General features: G+C 47.4%; 1 protein-coding gene across 1 annotated transcript; it reads left to right on the plus strand.

The window, feature by feature from the left end:
- The first annotated feature begins 16,554 nt into the window (after positions 1-16,554).
- On the plus strand, positions 16,555-20,967 carry LOC126875691 (uncharacterized). Its single transcript, XM_050638580.1, has 2 exons — positions 16,555-17,677; positions 18,215-20,967. The coding sequence occupies exons 1-2, from the start codon at positions 16,555-16,557 to the stop codon at positions 20,965-20,967; spliced, it is 3,876 nt and encodes a 1,291-aa protein (XP_050494537.1).
- Positions 20,968-20,996: the final 29 nt, after the last annotated feature.

Consider the following 20,996-nt stretch of genomic DNA (forward strand, 5'->3'; position numbering starts at 1 on the left):
CGCGGTCCACGGGTAAATTTTGTAAGAAAGAAATTTGTTAACAGGAGTCGGCCAGATTTCTTCCGCGCACCGATTCTGCGTCGCCAGTGCGAATTTCCGCGAAATTTTTCACGCGTGTGTATAAAAGGACGACACAGGATGAAACCGGGCCGCGTATTTCGCGTAACGTTATTTGCTCGCCGTAGGGTACTTGCAAACAAACGCGTATTTGCCCGTTCATTACATTCGTTTGGCAACAACGTTGCCGTTGCCGTTCTTTCCCCCCCCCCCATCATCAGCGCATGGTTTTTCACGTGTTTATCACTGGCGATCTACGTTCCGCGTTGATTAATTTTTCAGCAGAAATTCAGCGACCGTTCCGAGGCAGGCCGCTCGAATATTCGCTGGTTTAGCTCGGGCGAACGCCGAAGATTCGTTTCTGCCGAGCTGCAACGGCAAACAGGTCCTTAAGCCTTTAAGTTCAGGCCTCGAGTGTACAGAACAAACTCACGGCTGTTCGCTCGCCGCGCGTTCCAATGGCAACGACGATCGGCAACGCAGCGATTAGGCATCGCGACAACGCGCGCCGAAACTTGGATCGGCCAGACCAACCACTGCGAAAGAAATTCTCTTTCCGTAGGATTCTCGAGAGGGGTCGGATTTCGATCGCAATCGCTATCCCAAATTGCGCGTCACTGGTTTACAAACGGTTCGAACGTAACAGCAGCTAGCTGTAAAATCGACGACTTGAAATCCGCTGGGGCGTCGAGGGGCATGCCTCGACGTCCCCAAAGGCTAATTAGTTTATTTTCGCACGACGGTGGGGCGATGCCCCGGTTAGCGAAACTCCCTTTCCGAATCGTTGATCAGTGTACGTAATATTATACGACGGGTTATTTACCGAGGTTACGACGCTCGCTCGATCGCAGTAGCTTCGGCGCACGCGAGTGTCACGTAATTTTTGGGTTGGTCGGTGAAAATAAAATATAGTTGAGTCGTAACACAACTATTTACTTGGTTTTAATCAACCTTTATTATGAATTCAGCAATCACAATGTAACACGCACTGAATTAACATAAATCACAATTCACTCCAACCACGTTATGTAAGACTTAGTTACAACAATACATTAACTACGCGACTTATAAGAGTAGAGACCGACATAGATATGTTGACTATTCTAAGGATACAGAATAAGTGCAGTTTTACTGACGATACTGTGTCTGAGGAAAGCTAGGGGTGGGTGTGTCTAAGGACACGGGACTATCGGATTTGTTGATGACAATTTTGGTTAAGGAAGTGAGGGCAGTAGACACCATCTCCGATTGGATAATAGGACGGTTGGTGGACCAGGAAGGGTTTTAGCCGCCCTCGCGAGAAAGTTGCCAACGGAACATACCAGATGTGGAGGAAACCAACTTTCTAAGCTAACACGTGGTAGACAATAAACGTAAAGGGAAATTTAAGACAGGAAATACTCGCTTGGTCCGAAGGACCTTAACTATAAAAATGCCAAGGACCCCTGGTGGGCACTTAAGACTATTGAGGGTGCGCGCCAAGGATATGCAGACATCTGGGTGCCATCCTGTCCGTGGTGTGTGGCCTGGTCTCTGATATGAATTGACGTTACATACCCCCCTTCTTAGATTGATTTTGGTCCTCCAAAATCTTAGTTTTTCTTCAAGATTGTTCTATGGACGGTCTTGAGAATGATTTACATCTTGAGGTTGTTTTTCGACGGGATTTTTCTTCTTCAAGTTTTCCTGTGATCGGTTTTCCTAAACTTCTCCATTTATTCTGTTCTTCTTTGAGTTTTGGTACCTGGCTATCCTTCTCTTTATAATATTTAATTTTATCAGAAAGCTCTCCTTCCGCCAATTGTTCTGTCGTACATTTCCTGTAGATAATAAAATTTGTATGTCTTCAATTTTTCCTTCCTCTGGTGGTGTTGGAGCTGTAAGTTCATCCGCTAAATCTCTTGCCGCTGCTTCCAAAATAGGTGAATATTCAATTGGGCGCTTGTAAACCTTTTTTTTTTTTTTTTGCGAGTGATTCATCGAAAGCTGTCAGATCTTCCAAATTAATTTCTATCCATGATTGACCCAAATTATAATTACGTTTTAAAATATCTCTATATTTGTAATTGGAGTTTCCCTCGTGGAATCGTGTAATAAATTCCATAAACTTCTTCTTCGAATGTTGAAAATTAGTTCGCGTCTTATTAAATTCACCTATCGAGTAGTTATCGAAAAAGAATATTCCTGGGTCATCAAACCCTTCTATTATAACTTGATTTTTTTTTCTTTCTTTCGTTCTTTCTCTCTTTTTTTTCTAAAGTAAATCACATTTATCGTCTGGTATATTTTTTGCGGTAATTTCTGTCTGTACATTTTCTTCTTTTCCCTTACTCCCCTTTCTCTTTCTAATGAATTCTTTTTATTCCGTAAAATAGTTTTTGTATATTCAATTTTGTTAAATGCAGTCCTTATTTCTGATAACTTACTTTTATTAGATAATTCTTGTGAATCTTCTACTACATCTTCCATATCATTTTGAGTGCGGCTTCTACCTTCAGTAAATTTAATATCTTGAACCGTATCATTAATTTCAATAGCTCTTTCGGTATCAAGTAAATCGCACTTATTATTTAATATACCTTTTGAATTGACTTCTGTCTCTGCAGTTTCTTCTTTTGTATCTTCTTCGAGTTTTCTTTGTTCTGCTAATCCACCCTTCTCATTTTGTAGGATCTTCCTTGTATCTTCATCTTTTTTGACTTCGACTATATCCGATCTCCTAGGTCTGCCTCTATGTTTCGCTTCATCAGTTGCTATTACACCCGTTACTCCAATATCATTTTCTACAGTAACGTTTTTCGTCTCCAAGCTTTTGTTCAAACTATTAGAAACTAAACTATCCTGACAACTCCCACTAGTCGCTTCTTTAATAGTGGCCTTTGATACAGTTCTCGTTTGTATTCTTGCTAACTTATCGTTTATTCGTGCGATCTCTGCTTCGAATCGGTTAAATCGTTGCGTGGAAGTCTCGCGTTCCTTCTGCCATGCGTCTAACAAAGCCCTAACCGTTGGGTCTATCCCACTACTAGTTGAAGCGGCGTCGACCATTTCGGTATTACTTTCTTGTGGCGTTGTCATTGTTATACTACTTGTGCTGTCTGTGCTATTTGACAAAAGAGTTCAGCGTTCGCTCACCTTGATCGTTTAGCCCGTAGGAAAGGTGCCGTTGCGGTGTTCCTTTGTCGAAACGTCAGAGGTGTCTGCTCTGTTGCAGTGGTCCGTTGATCCTCAATCTTCGAAGTTGACCGTAGCCCGAAATGCGTAATTTCGTTTTCTCGAAGCTGATGGATCCTGGCACGGATCGCCAAAATGTCACGTAATTTTTGGGTTGGTCGGTGAAAATAAAATATAGTTGAGTCGTAACACAACTATTTACTTGGTTTTAATCAACCTTTATTATGAATTCAGCAATCACAATGTAACACGCACTGAATTAACATAAATCACAATTCACTCCAACCACGTTATGTAAGACTTAGTTACAACAATACATTAACTACGCGACTTATAAGAGTAGAGACCGACATAGATATGTTGACTATTCTAAGGATACAGAATAAGTGCAGTTTTACTGACGATACTGTGTCTGAGGAAAGCTAGGGGTGGGTGTGTCTAAGGACACGGGACTATCGGATTTGTTGATGACAATTTTGGTTAAGGAAGTGAGGGCAGTAGACACCATCTCCGATTGGATAATAGGACGGTTGGTGGACCAGGAAGGGTTTTAGCCGCCCTCGCGAGAAAGTTGCCAACGGAACATACCAGATGTGGAGGAAACCAACTTTCTAAGCTAACACGTGGTAGACAATAAACGTAAAGGGAAATTTAAGACAGGAAATAATCGCTTGGTCCGAAGGACCTTAACTATAAAAATGCCAAGGACCCCTGGTGGGCACTTAAGACTATTGAGGGTGCGCGCCAAGGATATGCAGACATCTGGGTGCCATCCTGTCCGTGGTGTGTGGCCTGGTCTCTGATATGAATTGACGTTACACGAGCATCGCGACGCTCGGGGCTCGGGGCTCGTGGCTCGCGTGCCGCTCAAATTAATCAACAGTCAACCTTTTGATCTTTCTTCTCGCGTCCCGATGCATTCGCCGATATTAAAATCGGAAAATTTCCATTTCCATCCGCTTTCCGCGGCTCCACCAACTTTATTAATGTCTCGTGTTACAAACCGTTCGTCCGATTTGCTCTACCATCGAATCCCTCTTTCATCTATCTCTTCGAATTCGACGCTGAATTTGTATTTTCATGCGGATTACGCGGTCCAGGGAATTTTGGTCGTTCCGGTTTTTACTTATTAATTGGAATTTAGGAATTTCAAAGTTATCGTAGACATCTAGAGACGGGTTGTTCGGAGGTCTCAAAGTTTCCAAAGAGAACGAAATTCGGCCAATCTAACTGCTCGGGTTAGGTCGTTTGAATTAAAAAAAAAATCTGCACGTTCGATTTCCAGAAAAATAAAATTTTTTGAATGCGATTCGCAGCGCGAAATTCGAGCAGCGGCTATTCGATACGACAATTGCACGATATAGAAGGGGTTTCTATCGCGCGCAATGCTTGCGTAGAATCTCGACGATAGGTACGCGGTATTTGTCGACTAACTATAAATATCGAACAGTTCGACTGGCTGCGCGAAGTAGCGAGTTTCCACGCGCGAGCAATAACGTTTACAATATATTTCACGTAACGGCAAATAGCGCTAATTGTACGCCAGCGTTTTGCCACAGCGATCGTGCGATAGTCAGTGGTACGTACGGCTCGTTCGTATTTACATTCGTGAAACTTAAATTCGGATCGCGCGAATGGCGAATCGAAACAGATTGAATGCGAGATTTCGGGGGGAAAAACGATCGATCGGAGGGTATTCTGACTAATTCTCGGACTAATTCTCCGACTAATTCTCGAACGATGCCGCTCGAACGTGGACGAACCGCGTTAATGGACGATCTAATTTGCAGTTATCTGTTAATCGGTTTAAAACGCTCTATATTTAACCGGGCATTCCATTATACTTGGCTGTTTCATTCGCTAATTTATCATTTCATCTCGGCTCAGCCGGCTCATCGTCGTTCCATCAGTCGCGTCGATCGAGCGAGCGGAATTTAAATTACCCGTATAATCCTCGAGCGGTATCGCGGCTCGTTAAAATTACACCGACAGATTTATTTGCCGCGCGTTTGGCGGATGGCATGCCGATCGACCCAGCGCGCTCGCATAATTCCAAATTCGAACATCTTGTCGCGTTTTCCACGTTACGTTGAGTCGTCGAGTACGTTACGTCGTGAAATTTGAAATGCGTGGAACGCGCGTATCGCGCGTCCACGTAAGATTTGTGTTTGCCAATCGTAGCCGAACTCGACAGCAAACGCGGCGCTTCGGCGAGAGAAGAAGGGAAAAGAGGATAAAAGGAGAAGAGCGGAAAGAAGAAAATGAAAAAGAAGGGGAGCAAAACGGTGGACGGTTGGGAAATAACAGGCGGCAGAAGCGTGGTCGGCGTCGATCGTCGAGGGTAAAGCGCGAACGGGCTGTCATATTCGCAACAAAGGGCGAAAGTCAAAGTGGATCTCGGTGCGGGGCGGCGCAGCTAAGCGTTCGGGTCTGAAAGCACGTTCCAGCCTTTTGATCGCCAGGCTATTTTCTTCCGTGCGGCCTCTTTCATCGTTCCACGCTACGGATTTTCAGCTGAATTTACGCCTGACATCAGCGGTTTCCTCGTTGGTTACTAGTTGGAGTCGCCTGATAGACGAGTAGGTGCGAGGGAGCGACCGGCAATTAACTTAGCAGTCGATTCTAGCCAGTTTCGAAGTTTCGTAACCCGGCACGTTGGATCCGGTCAATCTGTTAGATCCGTGGCAGCCGAGCCGTGGGGCAGACAGGAAAGAAAGGCACGTCGACGGGGCTCTCCAGTAATTTCACCGATACGTTCGACCGTCGCGCGATTAAAATTCTCTCGGAGCCCGACATACAGTTTCTGCTAGTGGCACGAGTGGCCAACTTTACGAGGGGATAACGCTACGTGATACGAAATCGCACGGCCGAAGCTTGCCGTATCCATTCCTTTTCTATTCCGCCCGTTCTGCCTTCTGCTCCCGATCTCCCGCTAATTCGCCTTGTTTCATCGGCCGTCTCCAGCGTGGATCGAGGGACATCGGTCCTTAAACTTTTCCCCACGCTGGACAAGGTTTTCTCCTTGATAAGTACCGATTCGTTTCTACTTTGTTCCGATGTTAGCGAAACGGCTCGTTCGTTCCAATAGCAATATTATTGAGCAGTAAAATTCTTCTGCGTGTAAAAGCGGATAAAACAATTTCCCCTAGTATTTGTTTGCAACTAACAGTTTTTAGCATTTCGTTAATAAATATTTCTTGGCAACAGCATCGTATGAAATATATTAGGTTGTCCGAAAAATGTCTTTTTTCGCAAACGTCGTTTTTACAATAAAGCACCTCCGTACAAACGTGAAACCAAGTCTGTGAAATGTCTCGGTGTTTATCTCAATAGAACAAAATGGATCGTACGTAATGCGACAAAACGATATAAAGCAAATAACATTGTGCGTCTATTATTTCCTCATAAACAGAAAGAAACTTTTCGGATATCAATCAAACAACTCGTATAGCGTATCTCTTTGAAGAAAACTTGCAAAGGATCGGTTTAACGTCTTAGGTACGATTGAATTTTGTGCGGGGACGTTCCTTCGTAGGGCAGGGTTTGACGCGAACTACGCGTAAACGATACTGCACCGCAATATGTGGCGGATAATGCTGTTCTCTACGCAAGCACATTGGATAATTAAATGTTAATTTTTCTTAAAGGTACGATACATATACGTGAACTTTAATAATTTACTTTAATTATTAATAATACAATTGAGTGTGATATATTTTAAAGCAGGGCAAAGCACATACACCCACGTCACAATTTTCACATTCAAGCGAGCTAGTGCTTTTCAAATTGTTTTTCGTTTTCTATTTTCTAGAGACATTTTTAGGTTAAAAATTGTAAAATATTGTAAGGATGCGGATCGGAATATTAAAAAGAGCATCTAATAATGATATATTTATTTTAACGGAAAGCAATAATTGATATCTGACACTTGTGTATCAAAAATAGACTATATATTTTGCGTGTATATATTGATAACACTGTTATAAAATATTGCGAGGACAAGAAAAGTGTGAAACAAGACAAACGAAAACGTGCGTTTAGCGTAAACGGTGACCGAGTACCTCTCCAAGTGCTGCTGATATTTAAAGGGGTCCTCTCTAAGGTCGGTGCAGCTGATATATAAAGGGGGTTCTCTCCAAGGTCGGTGCTGCTGATATTTAAAGGGGTCCTCTCTAAGGTCGGTGCAGCTGATATATAAAGGGGGTTCTCTCCAAGGTCGGTGCTGCTGATATTTAAAGGGGTCCTCTCTAAGGTCGGTGCAGCTGATATATAAAGGGGGTCCTCTCCAAGGTCGGTGCTGCTGGTATATAAAGGGGGGTCCGATTCCCGGCGGAGCCAGCACCATCCGACATAGACACGTAAACTAGGCAGATCAGTATAGTCGAACATTAACATTCGAAATTTTTTCCAAATCTAGTATACCATGGAGATTTTACAAAAGACAAACGATCGGTTCCGAGAAGGAGTTCCCGTCCGGGTGGTTCGAGTCGAGTCACTTACCACCATGTGGGTTCGTTTGGCTGGATGGCCGAAGATAACCCAAACACTCAATTTGAAGATGATGGAACATCCCGTGGAGTACTTGCCGAAGGCGAAAAGTTTAAGAACAGGCATGCTAGTCGCCGTGCTAGTAGATTTTAAGGAATCTAGCGCTTGGGAAAGAGCCATCCTTTTACAAAGGACCATGACTGGCTACATCGTCTTTCTAATCGATTGGGGGTTAGAGAGCGAGCAATGTCTCGATTCAATACGGCTGCTGCCCCGTAATTTGGCAAAAATGGCACCGTGGGCTAGAAAAATCGTTCTGCCAGGTGTACGAGAACAACCGATCCAAGGGAAGAGACATCGAGTGGCCCAATTCACCATGTTGAGACGGACAGGGAGCCTAGTCAACATCGATCCTTCTCCAGGAGAAGCAATAACTGCAAGGTTGCTGCTGGACCGAGAGCCGGGAGAATCCGCAAGAGATATGGCAGCATACTGGCTGGAGTTGGGATACCAAGATCCCGAATAATCGCTACTATTGCCAGACACTTTTTTTCTAAGTATAATAATTCTTGTATGTATGGTTTTGTATGTATGGTTGTATGTACAGTTTTATGTGGATATTTGTATTTTTTTTATATATATTACTACTGAATTGTATATTCTTAGTCAAGTTTGGTTTTGTATGTCTGGTTTTGTATGTATGGTTTCGTATGTATGATTGTATGTACAGTTTTATGTGGATATTTGTATTTTTCTATATATATTAGTACTGAATTGTATATTCTTAGTCAAGACTGTAGGTGAATAAAAACTAATGAAAGCTTAAAAACTTGTTAACTCTCTCTTATCCTTCCTCCTCATTCACACAAGTCATACAATACTAAATTTAATGTTCAGCTGTACGAATTGCAAGGTACATAATAAAAAAAATAGAATAAAAAGTAAAATAAAATAAAAAAAGGAATAAAAGAAATAAAATAAAATAAAATAAAAAAAAGTTAAATTTAAGATATCTTTTAAACTAATCATTTTGCAAATCAAGTACTTGTATACTCCTCTGTAGAGAATCAAAAACTACGGACCGGATCGTCCATCCAGAAAACGAGAAACCCGAGGAAAAGGAATTGCCCGTGTTGGTGTTAGGTCGCGTCCTCGTCGCTTCGCTTATCGTTGGACACACGCTGATCGAACAACGACGCCTTTTCACGGATCCCTCGTGTTTTTCCTCCCTTTTGGTTTCGTGACCCACGGAGAAAGACGCCGAGCAACGCGAATCTCGACGCGTGGCATAACGTTGTTTCGTCGGCCCGGCCTTTGACGCTGGTCGCGGAAGCGAATCGATACCTCGTCGATCGACGCGTGGTGGCGATACGCGTTGCTCTCGTCCCCCTGAGACGCGCAATTAAGAACGACGATCGAAGAACGACGGAGTATCGACGGACGAGGGGGCGGATGAATTCGTTGGATATCGTGGAGCCGGCGATTATCGCTGCCCGATTAATAACTGCGACCCTCTTCTCCGGATTTCGTAGGTTACGACGTTTAGTCGCGATATTAACGTACCTCCAAAGATTACAGGCGTAAGCCTGCTTCGATCGCTTTATCGCGAATCTTCTTACGATCTCCATCGACCGCACCCCTGCGATATTTAATCGCACGGGGGACGAGGATCGTACGAGTGCTCCTCTTTCCCTTACTTCATGACCGATCTCCCTTGAGCGATACTCGACGTCGTTGGAGTCAAGTACCTTCGGCTTTGTATCAAAGTCGGCCTTCGCGTCGGTCCGTGTCGCGGCATTTTCCATTCTGAAGGGATTCTTCGTTTCACATCGTCACGTCCTACGAAGCGTTATATGGTCGTAAGAACGACGAAACCAAGATCCAACCTTTTTATACTTATTCGTATCTAGATCTCGAGTCGGTTATTAATCGTCCGGCGGCACACAGCGCTGTTATCTCCGAATCGAGAGAGCAACGTCGAAAGAAACGGCGCAGCCGGCCGTTCTCACTTTACTCGCCCGCTCCAAGAATCCCGTGGCTCTCTTTTTCGTCCGCGGTCACCCTTTGTCCGTGAATTGGCATTAAGCCGCACCCCGATCTGTGCGCAGATCGTTTTCCACTGCCAACACTGTAAAGGGCAATTGTACGTCGAGTCGTACGCGGAAGCCTTTATCCCGCGGGTTACATTATCGCAGCCCGTGGTTTCCGTATACTCGCCCTATAGCGAGCCGCGTTAATTCCAATTTATTCGCCCTTTCGAAACGTTGCTCGAAACTTGATCCGTCTTACGTTCGCCAGTCCGTATCCTCGATACGAGAGATCGATCGACGTATTCCACGTATTCGTCTCTTTTAAGCCGCCAAAGTAGCCCCGCCAAAGTAGCGCCAAAGCCCCGATCCCTTATCATTTAATGTATATCCTATGTTTTATCGTTCTTGCATTGTTTTGTTCCTCGACGTTGCACTAATCGGAGCAGGTGCAAAGTGTTGGATAATCGATTCGAGACAATGGGATCTCGAGCGACAGGCGTCGTAAACCCAAGGACAACCATGCCCGGACAGTGTTACGGTTACGAGCGCGAAGTCTTTTAATCGTCTTTCGCTCGTAATATGGGATCGTACGCGCGTATTACGCCGATCCCGACACCGATCTCGATCGATCGCGAGATCGCCAAATTAACGCTTAAAGCGACCTTCCAATCGCTACGTTCGGATCGCGTCGTCGGCGCAGATACCGCAGTCGAGGTTGACTCCTCCTCCTTCGCTCGGCTCGTCGTTTCTTGCTGGATCGCGAGAGAAAAGGGCTGATATCCTCTGAAACGCGCGACGCGAAATCGAGTTGGACCTCGTCGCGTTCTACGTATATCGACGATCCGTCAGAGAAGAACATCGGGAATCCTCGATCGCACTCTCTCGAGCCGTCAAGCCACTCACACCCGCTTTTCGCTCGACGCGCTACCCAGAGAAAAAAAACGAAAATAGAGGTAACCGATCGAGCGCGTTTGCGCTTACGCCAACGAGGAGAACGAACGAATAAATTAACGTTTCGAAGACAACTGGACGAAGACAATGGAACGAAGAGAGTCATCGGGATGTTTGAAACGCTGCGAGGATCTCTGAACTATTTCGCTTCTAACGAGTGAAAGGAAAGGAGAAGAAGCTTGCGCGCTAATTAGACGAGAGAAACAATTGGAACTTTCACGCTAAATAGGAAACGATTTTGCCTAGAATCGCAAACGAACATCGTTTCGATCCTTTAACGGGGGTTGTATCGATCGCGCGACCTGACACCTGCGATTTCAATGGCGAGAAACGAGAAGAGTTGGCGCAACTGCTCCACGAAATTTTCATAATTCTCGTTTCCAGCGTCTAGATACGCGCGACGGTGCACAACGAAGCGTGCAGGAAGAGAGCCGACAGACGGAATCGCGCCCCCCTTCCGTTTCGAAATACAGCGGGGGCGGTAGAAACGTAACAGCGAGGCAGAAACTGTCGACGAACTCGCGAAAGATCGCATCTGAGTTTTTCGACGAGCGACGCCTCTCTCTCTCTCTTTCTTTCTCTTCGCTTGGATTTTACGATGCGCCCGCGCCCGCTTCTCTCTGTCTATCGAGAGAAGCGAGGGCAGAGAGACCGCGCTAAGTCACCTGTAATTTCCGGCCGAGAAGTAGCGGGTGGCGCCGTCCATCTTCCGCGAACGGCTTCTTAAGTCTTCTTGACCGTGGCGAGACTTTTCGGACCGCTGGTTGCTTATTTACGATGACGATCGAACTCGTTAACGCTCCGAGCACACCGTACACGCCACTCGAATTCCAAATGGCCGCTCTCCGCGGAGCAAGTTAAGCTTCATCGAGCCCGATTGAACTTTGTAGTCGCTCGTGCTCGTCTTTCGTAGCCTGTCTCTCGCATTGGGTAAATACCGCCCTTGCGATCTCTTTCCTTCTCCCGTGTACGCGGCTACGCGATAAATTTGATATTTCGTAGTAGAGCAGCGCCGATCGCGAACAGTAGCGAAGCTTTATCGCTTGCGAATGAACATCGTCTAATATTTCGGCGTAATACGGTGGCAAGATTTTTCGGCTTATGCGTTCGTAGTGGCGCTAATATTCGACGGAAGAAGGAGATGAGACGGATCTAGCACTTGCCAGCTTATTCGACCAATTCGAATCGTATCCGACAAAGGAGATGACCATCGCAATCGACTCCCCGAAAGATACGCAGATGGGAGAAGGCCGAACCCAGTTCTTTACGTTCTTTCGTCTTTAAACGAAAGTTGTCTGAAAGTGATTAGGTTTCTCGTCGTTTAAAGATTCGAGACCCCTCGCTAGAAAAACGAATTGAACGCGAATGACACCGTTCGAAAGATTCGTCTTTACGAGGCAAGAAACGCCTGGCGTCGGTTTACAAGGATATCGAACTGGGTCAATTATCGTCGGTGTGTCCAGAGGAGCGAAGGTATTTACCGGGCGAGCTGGGTCGATCGCTCGGTTCAATAAAATTGTCGTTAAGGGAGAGATAGCGAGGTGTAGGCGAGTCGGTGACGTGGCACATAGCCAGTCGGTGTGTTACTACGAAATTACGAAGCAATTTCGCAGGAAATATATTGGGAAATGATTTCGACGCCGACATCGAAAGTATCTATTACACGACTAACGTTACCGTTACACGAGACCAAGCTTGTACGGATTATAACGAAGAGGTTGATGTCGCGTTGAGCCTGTATCGTCGGACACCTGCCACGAGCAGATTGACGTAAGCAGGCCAACGTCGATTATAGGAGATTTTATTATCGGCGGTCACACAGATTTTCCTACGAATCGTCGGTCTCGTATTTGCGATTTCGTAGGTATCCTGCCGAGGAGGACAGCCAATTTAAGGACAAGCATATTGGCTTCGAATCGAGGCGAGAATTCGTTCGGCCCGAATTTGCTTCGAATTTGCTTCGAATTTGCTTCGAATTCGCTTCGACGATGATTTTCTATCAAATTATTCGTGTCGTTCGTATTCGAGTTCCTTTCCCGACGTTCCGCGCAGCGAAATTGAAAGGGACGATCTGAAAAAAGCAGAGTAAACTGGAGTAGCTTTGACCTGTATACCAGGTCCAAAAAGTAATTTAAACGTTTCGGTATAGTTACATGTTTAATTAAGGAACGGTTAACCGGAAAATCTTTGTAATTGAAAAGCATTGAATTCCGAGTAAAGTTGGCGAGCAGATTTCAGCTCGTTGATGGGTCTTAAACGAGGTCGAAAATTCCACTAACGGCTATCTTGGAACACTCGATGAAAAGGATCCGTGGAGTAATGATTTTCCACAAACTTTTTTCGGCGTGTCCCTCGTACACGATGACGTAAAGCGACCAACCATAGTGATCAACTCAAATACGGCGGAAGAAGAGAAAGAAAAAGAAAAGTATCGTGAAGAAAAGGTAATACCATCGTAACCGTCGTAAATCGTTGGCAGTTGTCGCGTGTCGATGGTACGTTGATCGGGTCGGTTGTACGCGAAAGCTCTTTATCGACGAACTCGATAAAACTTTCACATCCGGCGATCGCTAAGCAATTTAAGTTTAGCGGAAAATCCATTTCTCTGGCGAAGAAAAGAGTGAGAGCTAGCGGCGCGTGGATAATATTAACTAATTTATATCCCGGGATTTAATAACCTGGCGACGTTGGGCCGGAGTACAGAGGCTCTCAATTACAGTCGGAACAGCGTCGTTAATACAAAAGGAGGCTCTTACGGTCGATAGATGGCGGCCCTTATCGTTGGCTCTCTGCCACCAGCAGGTTTCAGCGACGCTGCCTCGACATATCGATACAACACCCCCATTGGGTGAAACGACAGCGGGCTGGCTGCTGGTTTTTCGCTACGGTCGGACCCGCGCTCCCTGTCGCGAAATGCTTTTGCGTCACGATGGTTTCGCGTCGGTTGTTTGCGCGCCGTTTCGTTACATTCCTATGACTATAATGCTTGGTTACGAGTCGAAAATCGTTTCGTTTCCCGCTGATCTTTGCACGAGTACGAATTTTTCTATTTTTCGACAGTGGATTTTTTTTACAAGTTTCTATACGCGAACATTCGTTGATTTATGCAACGTCGTATACGTATTGTCGTTGCTTGCACGCTGGTTTGCTGAACAGCGTGACGTTTTTTCCATCGCTGGAATCGCACAGACGCGTAAAGCGAAGGCCACCTTGGTATTAGGTATTCTCTTTGAGAAACGTGCAAGCAGAATAGGAGAAAAACGGCACGAGACGCGTTGCAAGGCGCGCGTTGATATACTTGTACGTATAGCCAGAAGCGGAAGGAGTTTTCGCGGAGACTCGAGTTTCCAAGACTGACCGTGGCACTCGTCGCGTCTATTTCGCAGGATCGTTTTATTTTAGAAAAACCGGTCTCGCCGTTCTCTCCAGTCGGCGCCCGTATCTTTTCGCAAACTCTGTTGCCAAATTCCTGGCGAAGAGATGGAAACACGGGCGGCAGGATAGCGCGGTCCACGGGTAAATTTTGTAAGAAATAAATTTATTAACAGGAGTCGGCCAGATTTCTTCCGCGCACCGATTCTGCGTCGCCAGTGCGAATTTCCGCGAAATTTTTCACGCGTGTGTATAAAAGGACGACACAGGATGAAACCGGGCCGCGTGTTTCGCGTAACGTTATTTGCTCGCCGTAGGGTACTTGCAAACAAACGCGTATTTGCCCGTTCATTACATTCGTTTGGCAACAACGTTGCCGTTGCCGTTCTTCCCCCCCCCCCATCATCAGCGCATGGTTTTTCACGTGTTTATCACTGGCGATCTACGTTCCGCGTTGATTAATTTTTCAGCAGAAATTCAGCGACCGTTCCGAGGCAGGCCGCTCGAATATTCGCTGGTTTAGCTCGGGCGAACGCCGAAGATTCGTTTCTGCCGAGCTGCAACGGCAAACAGGTCGTTAAGCCTTTAAGTTCAGGCCTCGAGTGTACAGAGCAAACTCACGGCTGTTCGCTCGCCGCGCGTTCCAATGGCAACGACGATCGGCAACGCAGCGATTGGGCATCGCGACAACGCGCGCCGAAACTTGGATCGGCCAGACCAACCACTGCGAAAGAAATTCTCTTTCCGTAGGATTCTCGAGAGGGGTCGGATTTCGATCGCAATCGCTATCCCAAATTGCGCGTCACTGGTTTACAAACGGTTCGAACGTAACAGCAGCTAGCTGTAAAATCGACGACTTGAAATCCGCTGGGGCGTCGAGGGGCATGCCTCGACGTCCCCAAAGGCTAATTAGTTTATTTTCGCACGACGGTGGGGCGATGCCCCGGTTAGCGAAACTCCCTTTCCGAATCGTTGATCAGTGTACGTAATATTATACGACGGGTTATTTACCGAGGTTACGACGCTCGCTCGATCGCAGTAGCTTCGGCGCACGCGAGCATCGCGACGCTCGGGGCTCGGGGCTCGTGGCTCGCGTGCCGCTCAAATTAATCAACAGTCAACCTTTTGATCTTTCTTCTCGCGTCCCGATGCATTCGCCGATATTAAAATCGGAAAATTTCCATTTCCATCCGCTTTCCGCGGCTCCACCAACTTTATTAATGTCTCGTGTTACAAACCGTTCGTCCGATTTGCTCTACCATCGAATCCCTCTTTCATCTATCTCTTCGAATTCGACGCTGAATTTGTATTTTCATGCGGATTACGCGGTCCAGGGAATTTTGGTCGTTCCGGTTTTTACTTATTAATTGGAATTTAGGAATGTTACGACGCCTAAAGCATCTGCTCGCCAGCCCGCGCGACCGGACAACAACCGACCTGCGTAACGGCACTTCGACCCTCAATAAACCTAAGGACCCACCATAACTTTCATTTCCCTGCATTGTTTCGCCATATGTCTTCAATCCGATTGTCTTGAAGAATTGCAAGCCAAAATATGCTCGAAACACAGTCGGTTTTAGAGGTGTCCTTGGGTTCATTAGTCGCCTTTAAAACACGGAGAAAGCGGGTATGCACCCATTAGGAAAACCCGAATAGCCCTGTAATAAAACAGGCTAGGTTTTCTCATACACACAGTCATTTACGCACCACGATGGTAGAAGACTCCCTACTCATCCCTTCGAGCAGTAGTGCAGCATGACCAATCGACACCGCGGTTCGTTACCCTCACTTTTCCTAACGAAAGTGGGACCAACGAATCCGCGTTCTTTATGCACAGGGGCACACCCACACCGAACTTTCTTCCGTATTAAACAAAAGAGCGACAAACGGTCTACCAGCTAACGCCTAACGCGACAGTCTCCCAACTAACGCCTAACGCGACGGTCTCCCAACTAACGCCTAACGCGACGGTCTACCAACTAACGCCTAACGCGGCAGTCTGCACATAGCGCGAGAGTCGCATTCTTCACGCAAATCTTTTGTAACTAAGTGCTTGGAAATATATACTTTATAATACTGTGAATCCCAGTGTTATACCAACTCAATCACCCCTCATTATCTCAAAGGAAATCAGGGGATCGATCAATTCGTGGTGTCGATTGTTATAATCGTAACGGGGATTTACGACCCCCGTTGACGACTCTCCTCGCGAGTACGTCTCCCCGCGATTGGTCGAATTTACATGGTCCTTCGAGCCGGATCTCGTGCCACCAAAAAGTGCACTGACCAGTGACTATACAGTGTCGCGTGAGATCCAAGTTCCAACCACTTAGTCAACTGAGCAAGGGAACCGCCATCGGAGAGAAGCACCTCCGTCGCGCAGCATCTACACGAGCCCACGCCGCATCGTAACGATTAGCAACAGAATCCCAGATCAACGTCCATTTGATCAAGGTAAGGGCGTTCATTATCAAAATCAAACATGGCCCAAGCTGAATCAATCAGCACGTTACGGCGGAGACGAGGCGTCCTAGCCCGTCGACTTGCAACCATAAGGCGCGAACTCGATGAGTACGAAGCGTCTGGGAAGGCAAACAGAATCTTCCTAGCATCTTGCCGCAGCTCGTTCGATGAGCTTTGGAGGAGGATACTCGAGGTTCAAGAAGAGTTAGGTGTGGTAGATGAGGGGGAAGATGCGCGGGTAGATTCGTTATCGCAAGAGCATCGGGAGCTTGACATGCGGTTCCGAGAGCTCTTTGAGCAAATATCAGCAACAACCCCGTCGACTACAACAAGAGGTGAGACGTGCCGGAAACCAGAGCCGACCACCGTTCCAGAGGTCCGCGTGCCCCAATTCGACGGTGCCCTCGAGAATTGGACCTATTTCTACGACACGTTCACATCCATAGTGGACCTTAACGAAGGTTTGACGAATGTCCAAAAGTTCCAGCATCTACGCTCATCTATAACTGGACGGGCCGCACAGAGTATCCAGTCATTAGAACTCACAGAGGCCAACTATTCCATCGCGCTTGATACACTGAAGGACAAGTTCAATTGCCCCCTCCAAATCTGCATGCGCCATTGGAATCTGATGCGTAATTATCCGGAAATCAAAAGGGAAACTCCAGAGGCCCTAGAGGATTTGTTGGAAACCATCAGCGTAAATCTAAAGGCGCTCGAACATCTAAAGGAGCCCGTCACTTCAAACATAGCGATGATCGAATTGATCGCGTCGAAGTTGCCCGCGTCCAGCCTGCGTAAATGGCAACGCACACTGCCCCGCCAAAAGGTGCCATCCTATCAGCATCTGATAGACTTTCTCAAAACACGGGCGAACGGGACTCAATTCCTCTCTAAAGAGAAGGAATCAAAAGGGTCAACACACAAACACCGCAGTCAGCGAACAACCATACCGCATGGGCGAACCCTTGCTACAACCAGCAGAACGGTGGTGTGTCCGACCTGCAACGGACATCACGAGATCAGACACTGCAAAATATTCAAGGCCAAATCAGCGACCAAACGTTTTCAAATCGTGAAGAAGGCATCGTTGTGCATAAATTGCCTAGGCACAGGACATTCGCCGACACAGTGTACATCGGGTTCGTGTCGTATCTGCGGTCACCGACACCATACGTATCTACACCGCGAAAAAACCCAGGTAGATTCATGGTCGTCGAGCGGTCGATCTTCGAGCGGTCGATCGTCGAGCGGTCGATCGTCGAGCGGTCGGTCGGCAAGCGGTTGGTCGCCGAGCAGTCGGTCGTCGGACAGTCGCGCATCGAGCGGTCGGTCGTCGGGCAGTCGCGCACCGAGCGGTCGATCGTCGGGCAGTCGTTCATCACACAAGCGAGCCTCCACCGAACAATCCCCATCGGGATCATCGAAGTCGCGGTCGTCCCACAAATCGAGGCGAACATCCGATACTTCACGGAAGCATACATCTTCGGTTCCAAGAGGTACGAAAGAGCATTCCTCGTACGAGTCACGCTCAGCCCGGATCCGGAACACCACCCCAACCTCTTCATCCAAGTCCCAACCGGGGCAAAACTGACTGTCCGAGACTACGACAGCAAGGGGGATCGGACTAACAAACACATCTCCCCACACCCCTCTGCATCATGATCTGTTGGCCACAGCACAGATCAAGGTTTTGAACAAACAGGCACAACCAATCCGAGCCCGAGCCTTACTCGACACTGGGTCGAGCATGAACTTCATGACCGACAGGCTCGCGAACTCCCTCGGTATAAGGCAAAGGAGATGTGCGATCCAGATCGGAGCCCTCGACAATTTGAGCACCACGGCAAAACGTTACACCACGGCCACCATCACGTCGACGGACGGCGAGTACAAGAAGACATTGAGATTTCTTGTTATCCCGGCCATATCGATCCTCGTACCAAGCGAGCCCATCGATCCCTCGAGTCTGGGATTACCCAGAAATATTCATCTAGCCGATCCACAATTCCATTGCCCAGCCCCGATCGATGTTTTACTTAGTACCGGATCAACATTCGCGTCGCTGTGCATCGGGCAGGTCAATCTGGCACAACCAGGCGAACCTGAACTACGTCTACAAAAAACACGCTTCGGCTGGGTAATCGGGGGGAGTCCCACGTCCCAAACCGCGATAAATACGTTCCACGCAACCACAACGGCTCTGCAAGAGGACCTCGCACGGTTTTGGGAGATCGACGAGGGACAGGCCACTACTCATCTTTCGGAATCGGAACGACTATGTGAAGAACATTTCCGAAACCATGTCCGACGAACCAAGGAAGGCAGATACATCGTTGCATTACCGTTCAACGAAAAGCTTTCCTCACTAGGGTCATCGAAGGCCACTGCAATGAGCAGGCTCGCCTCTCTTCATCGCCGATTCCAACGCGACAAACAATATGAAACCGCGTATAGTGCTGTGATTCAAGAATATTTAGACTTGGGTCACATGACAAAGATCAACACGGATCACGCCACCGACCACGGATATTATTTACCACATCACGGCGTGACCAAGGAATCGAGCGACACCACCAAGCTACGGGTTGTGTTCGACGGCTCAGCTTCAAGTACCACGGGAGTGTCTCTAAACGACGCCCTTCATACGGGTCCGAAATTACAAGAAGACCTGAGGAACATCCTATTGAGATTCCGGTCATTTCAATATGTCCTTACCGGCGACATCGAGAAGATGTACCGCCAATTCCTCCTACGTCCAGAAGATCGTCCCTACCAAAAGATTCTGTGGCGTGCCGACAACGGAGAGATCGAAACTTACCGACTCAACACCGTAACGTTCGGTCTATCCGCAGCCCCGTATCTGGCCATCCGATGTCTCAAACAGTTGGCAGAGGACGAGGGACCTCGATTTCCGAGAGCAGCGCAGATCCTACGGCGAGACTTCTATGTCGACGATGCGTTGACCGGAGCCGATACGAAGGACGAAGCCCTATCAATCAGGAATGATCTCACGAGATTACTTAAGCTAGCCGGTCTAAATATCCGCAAATGGGCCTCAAACGATCGGGATCTGCTGAGAGGGCTACCTGAGGAAGACACCAAGCAGAAATTACATCTCGGTGAGTCATCCACGTTAAAAACACTCGGCGTCTTTTGGGATTCAGCCGACGATACCATACTATATTCGGTCAAGACGAACAGTGACACTTCCCGAATCACAAAGCGATCAATCAGCTCAGTCATCGCACAAATATATGATCCACTAGGATTGCTCGCGCCGGTAATCGTTCGAGCAAAAATGATTTTGCAACAAGTCTGGACATTGAAGGTAGATTGGGACGAATCCCTTCCGTCAGACGTACACACAGCATGGATCAAATACCACACCCAATTGCCGTTGTTAAATGCGGTAAGGTTCCCTCGGAAGACCATCCTAGAATCCGCAACGAAAATTGAGCTCCACGGATTCTGTGACGCTAGCGAAAGGGCATATGGGGCGTGCGTCTACGTGCGGACGACTGACCGAAAGAACAATATTTGGACTCGACTCCTCACGGCGCGGTCGAAGGTAGCGCCGCTCAAATCGCTCTCCATACCACGTCTCGAATTAAGTGGGGCACTTATTTTGACGTCCTTGATTTCGTCAATACAACAGGCCCTGACGACCAAGATATCGCGGATAGTCTACTGGACTGACTCCACCATCGTACTCCATTGGATCAGGTCTTCGCCGCACACCTTGAAAACATTTGTGGCGAATCGAGTCGCTGAGATACAGACCAAGACCAATATCTCCGACTGGCGTCATGTGCCTACCGACGATAATCCAGCGGATCTCATCTCCCGAGGCCAGACGCCCAAGGAATTCCTATGTCCGTCCATTTGGAAAAACGGGCCAAGGTGGCTCCTGCAAAGCGAAAGCTATTGGCCGGTTTGGAGCCCGATACCGGTAGTCGACCTCCCGGAGCAAAAGAAGACGATCTGTCTGAGGACGAGTGTTAACGACAACACTCTCCTCCATCGCTACTCGTCTTGGCCAAGACTAATAAGAATCGTCGCCCGGTGTCTTCGATGGAGACATAAGCAACACCGAACTGCCCATCTCACCACAGACGAACTGACCGCAGCGCACAACAGGCTAATAAAAATCTTACAATCCCAGCATTTCGCGCCTGAAATTCGGATCCTCCAAAAAAATCGAAGCGAGGACGTTGGAGGGAAACTACAGCCATTAAACCCCTTCCTCGACGAAGATGGGCTACTCCGGGTAGGAGGGCGACTAACCAACTCCGCCATACCCTTCAGCCAAAAACACCCGATCATCCTACCGAAATCCCCGGTGACAGAGCTAATTATAGAACAAGAGCACCGGAACAATCATCACACAGGGACCCAAGCTACCCTATACGCGATGAGACTGCGCTATTGACCGATCGACGGCCGTAGCCAGGTATGGCG

The sequence above is a fragment of the Bombus huntii genome, unplaced genomic scaffold (assembly GCF_024542735.1).
Source record: "Bombus huntii isolate Logan2020A unplaced genomic scaffold, iyBomHunt1.1 ctg00000052.1, whole genome shotgun sequence".
Classification (NCBI taxonomy): Eukaryota; Metazoa; Arthropoda; class Insecta; order Hymenoptera; family Apidae; genus Bombus; species Bombus huntii.